Genomic DNA, 4927 nt, shown 5'->3' with positions numbered 1-4927 from the left:
CCCAAGCTGGAGTGCAGTGGCATGGTCATAGTTCACTGCGGTGTTGAGCTCCTGGGCTCAAGGGACCCTCCTGCTTTAGCCTCCCAAGTAGCTGGCACTACAGGTGTAAGCCACCGTGCCAGGCTGAGCACATTTCATTTCAGACTATCCACATTTCAAGGGCTTGATGGTCACATGTAGCTGGTATACTGGGCAGTGTCTTAGTTTTGTGCTACTACAACAGAATACCTGAGACTGAGGAATTTATAAAGAAAAGAAATTCATTTGGCTCATAGTTCTGGAGGCTGGGAAGTCCGGTTCAAGGGGCTGCATCTGGTGGGGGTCTTCTTGCTGTATCATCCCACGGTGGAGGGCAGAAGGGCAAGAGAGCTAGAGAGAGAGAAGAGAAAGAAGCTAAACTCATTCCTTTATCAGGAACATTCTTTTGCAATAACAGCATGAATCCATTCATGAGGGCAGAGGCCTCAGGAAAGATTCCCTCTCTCAACACTGTTGCGTGGAGAATGAAGGTTCCAACATGCGAACTTTAGGGCACACATTCAAACCACAGCAGAGAGTGAGGACCTAGCTTCCTTATTTATTTCACTCAGTGTGAATGTGCATGTGTTTCCTTGCAGAAATTTTCATGTTGGTTTCCTGGGTGCTGTCCCAAACCTTGCTGGGGATGTTGTATGTATGTGTACTACATTATCTTTCTAAAAGCCAAACAATTTTGAATTCAGAAACATACTTGGTTCCAAGGGCTTCAGTTAAGAGATTACAGATCTGTAACAATAATGAAAAGAACACCACTAAAGTGTGTATTTGATGCTCTCTATGTGCAGGTGCTAGGTTAGGGTTTCTCCACCTTTTCATGTCATCATGGCTCTTTTTTCTACCCCTGGAGTGTTTTTAGACATTTTAATCCTGAAAAATCTTTAATAAGAGGCTTATTGAGATACTATTCACGTACCATAAAATTCACCTTTTAAATGTGTACAGTTTCACAGTGGTTTTCAGTATATTCACAAAGTTGTGCAGCCATCGCTGTCTACCTCCGGAATGTTTTTGCCACCGCAAAAAGAAATCCCACGCCCATTCGCAGAAACTCCCTATTCCCCCCTCCCCAGCCTCTGGCAACCATGAATCAACTTTCTGTATCTATGGTTTGACCTATTGTGGATATTTCATATAAATGGAATCATAACAATGCGTGGCCTTTTGTGTCTGGCTTCTCTCACTCAGCGTGATGTTTTCAAGGCTCATCTGTGTTGCAGCACATATCAGTACTTTATTCTTTTTTATGGATGAATAACATTGCCTCCTAGGGAAGCCCCTCCTGCTCTGATGAGCTAAGAGGATGAGGATTATGGAGATGACAGACCAAAAGTAGACAGCTAGGCCAGGTGTGGTGGCTTACACCTCTCATCCCAGCACTTGGAGAGGCCGAGGCCGGCAGATCACTTGAGGTCAGGAGTTCAAGACCAGCCTGGCCAACATGGTGAAACCTGGTCTCTACTAAAAATACAAAAATTAGCTGGGCGTGTTGGCACGCAGCTGTGATCCCAGCTACTTGGGAGGCTGAGGCAAGAGAATCACTTGAACCTGGGAGGCAGAGGTTGCAGTGAGCCGAGACTGCACCCCTGCACTCCAGCCTGGGCGACAGTGAGACTCCATCTCAAAACAAACAAACAAACAAACAAACAAACAAACAAAAAAGGAGACACCTGGGAAACCTTGGGTGGGAGGCTGCGGGAGCTGTGGACAGACCGCACTCCATTCATCACTCATCCGCTGATGAGCCTTTGGGTGGTTTCCACGATTTGATTCTTGTGGACAGTGCTGATATTTGTTTACAAGTTTTTGTTTGGAAACCTGTTTTTCATTCTCCTGGGTGTATACCTGGGAATGCTATTGCTGGGTCATGTGGTAATTCTATGGTGAACCTAATGAGGGACCACCAACTGTTTTCCACAGTGGCTGGGCCAGTTACATGCCCAATGGCCGAAGATGAGGGTTCCTCATGTACTGTCCCATGAAATTTTATTTTACTTATTTATTTTTTTGAGACAGGGTCTCGCTTTGTCACTTAGGCTGGAGTGCAGTGGTGTGATCATAGTTCACTGCAGCCTCGACCTCCCTGGGCTCAGGTGATCCTCCCAGCTCAGTCTCCCGAGTAGCTGGGACTACAGGCACACACCACCACCATTTTTTTTGGTATTCTTTGTAGAGATGGGGTTTCACTGTGGTGCCCAGGCTGGTCTTGAACTCCCGGGCTCAAGTGATGCTTCTGCCTCAGCTTCCCAAAGTGCTGGGATTACAGGCGTGAGCCACTGCTTTCAGCGTTCATGAAATTTTAATACTGCAGATATACTGCAGGCTTGTGTATTGTATCGATATCGGTGCTTTATACATAAAAAGGGTAAGGATGTTTTGCTCCCGAAGAACCATTTCTCTCTCCTTGGGAGCACCACTGGGAACCCAGGTTCCAGGGGAAGCTTGTCATTGTCATTACTTCTGCTAATCCTTGACAACCCCTCAAGCGGGTGCCAACCATCCTGAACAAAATCTGAGGCTCCAAGGGAGATTGAGTGACTTATCCATATGTCCCAATACAGTAACAGCATTACTTTCGTCGGGGAAATACACTGCTGTGTAGGGAATCTGGTGTATGTGCGTGTGTACTACAACTAATAAATCTTGGCCCCAGGGGCTCCTGGGGGTTCCCTGGCCCCCTCTTAGGGAACCGCGTCCCCATCTCGTCCTCTCTCGGCCCACTTCGGAGGCTCGGTCTGCGGCTGCGCACAGCGCGCGGAAGGGCGGTCACGTGACTGTTGCGGGCCCGCCAAAATGGCGGCGTCCTGGTTGGTCTTGCTGGCGCTGTGTCTGCTGTTGCTGCTGCTGCTGCTGGGAGGATGGAAGCGCTGGAGGCGGAGGCGGGCGGCCCGGCATGTAGTAGCCGTGGTGCTGGGCGACGTGGGCCGCAGCCCCCGTATGCAGTACCACGCGCTGTCTTTGGCCATGCACGGCTTCTCGGTGACCCTCCTGGGGTTCTGCAGTGAGTGGCCAAGGGTCTCGGAGGGAGGATGCACTCTCATCCTTTGATGCTCGGTTCTAACCGCCCTGGGGAGTCGAGGCGGCAGTGCTCCTTTTGTCGCCGCCTTTGGGCAGCTCTCCGAGATTGGAGGAGCGGGTTCTGCCCAGCCTTTCCTGGGTGGATCACTAGGTATAGCCGGCGTTAATCTTGCCACGTGTCAGAAATGTGTTAAGTGAATCCATTGCGTGGTCTCACGTAATTCTCCTAGTAAGTGGAACCCAGGTGCGTGGGACTCCAGGGCTAGTGCTGGTAGCTACGTCTGTGTGCAGCTACCTTTGTCGAGCTATGTCTGGGTTGACAGGGTATCTTATTCCTCATCCCTCAGCGCAGAGCTTTGCAGAGAAATGTTTCGTTTGTTCTTCATGTCCATCTTTTACCCACAGTGTGCAGGGCAGCGGTGTCTGCTCCTTCATTATTCTCCATGTTGGTGTCTTGAGAGGGTAGCTCAACCCCATCTCAGGGAGAAGTGGGAATAGCACTAGTTGCCTTTAATCCTTGTTTAGAGTCTGCTAGGGTGATGGGGTAGAGTGGGACTTCCTAGGGATGGCTCTGTGGTGGGAAAATTCCACTATCTAGAGAATCTAGATTAGTTTAATTGAGCACGTACTGTTTGCCAGGCATCGTGTGAAGTGAAGGTAGGTAAGATTCAGGCCCTCTCTCTGTGGGCTATCTAGAGGAATCTGAACAAGAATTGGCCGCATTCTCTGTTCTGGCTAGTGAGGAACAGAGCGAGGTTTTGAAATATTTTACTTTCCAAAACACTCTTCGTGTGTGATTCAGCCTGAGTTGGGAGATTATCTGACTTTAGATTGCTGCTTCTGGTACATTAAAGGGATCATTCTCATTTTCAGACTCCAAACCCCATGATGAGCTCCTGCAGAACAACAGAATTCAGATTGTGGGGCTGACAGAACTTCAGAGTCTTGCAGGTAGGATGCAGTCAACTCCAGAATCCTCTGAATCCGTGGCCTGGGGGCAGGGGGTGTTTGTTTGAAAAGCCTTGCAGATTGCCAGACGCTCCTTTGGTAGTCACAGGTGTTTTCTGACTTGCAGTTGGGCCCCGAGTTTTCCAGTACGGAGTCAAAGTTGTATTTCAGGCTATGTACTTGCTGTGGAAGTTGATGTGGAGGGAGCCAGGTGACTATATCTTTCTCCAGGTGTGTATCAGCCTCTGCCTCCCTCTGTGAGAACCATGTTAATGGTTTATTTTCCAGCACAAATTAGTAATATATTGCATATTCATATGTGTGTGTGTGTATAAAAGTTTAAAGATGTGAGTCTTTAAACATGCACAAATTGGTAATAAATTGCATATTCTTATGTGTGTGTGTGTGTGTTGTGTGTATAGGCGTTTAAAGACATGAGTAGGAGCCTATGGTACGTGTCTATTTATGGCACCTGTCCATGCTGTCTGTGTCATTACAGTCTTACATTGTACTGACTGTGTATCTAAGTGTTTTCCAGGTATTAACTCATTTAGTCCTCACAGTAACCCTAAGAAGTATTACATTTAGGTAATATAAGAACCTGTTTCTTAAGGTTGTTCTCATTTAGATGAGAAAACCTAGACCCAGAAAGGCTCTGTAAGTAGGCCATCGCCATACAGCTAGGAAGTGGTGGCATCAGGGGATTTGAACGTAGGTAGTCAGTCTGGTTCTGTAGTATATATATACACACATATATGTATACACACACACATACACACACACACATATTTTTTGAGACAGAGTTTCGCTCTTGTCGCCCAGGCTGGAGTGTAATGGCGTGATCTTGGCTTACTGCAACTTCTGCCTCCTGGGTTCAAGCTATTCTCCTGCCTCAGCCTCCTGAGTAGGTGGGATTACAGGTGTC

The 4927-nt window shown here is 47.8% G+C and overlaps 1 protein-coding gene across 3 annotated transcripts in view; it reads left to right on the top strand.

Annotated features, from left to right (window-relative positions):
* The first annotated feature begins 2794 nt into the window (after window positions 1–2794).
* The window catches only part of ALG1 (ALG1, chitobiosyldiphosphodolichol beta-mannosyltransferase), a 15458-nt gene continuing 13325 nt past the window's right edge, over window positions 2795–4927 (top strand). Inside the window, exons 1-3 of one of the 3 annotated variants that reach the window (XM_011978449.1) lie at window positions 2795–3037; window positions 3928–4005; window positions 4130–4233. In XM_011978449.1, coding sequence (XP_011833839.1) covers window positions 2830–3037; window positions 3928–4005; window positions 4130–4233 — 390 coding nt within the window. In that variant the 5' untranslated portion in view covers window positions 2795–2829. Of the gene's footprint in view, window positions 3194–3227; window positions 3284–3927; window positions 4006–4129; window positions 4234–4927 lie in introns of those variants that run through there. The other 2 variants (XM_011978452.1, XM_011978450.1) reach the window with 2 other exon arrangements.

Source organism: Mandrillus leucophaeus, unplaced genomic scaffold (genome assembly GCF_000951045.1).
Source record: "Mandrillus leucophaeus isolate KB7577 unplaced genomic scaffold, Mleu.le_1.0 Scaffold195, whole genome shotgun sequence".
NCBI lineage: Eukaryota > Metazoa > Chordata > Mammalia > Primates > Cercopithecidae > Mandrillus > Mandrillus leucophaeus.
This window is presented reverse-complemented; position numbering and strand designations above follow the sequence as displayed.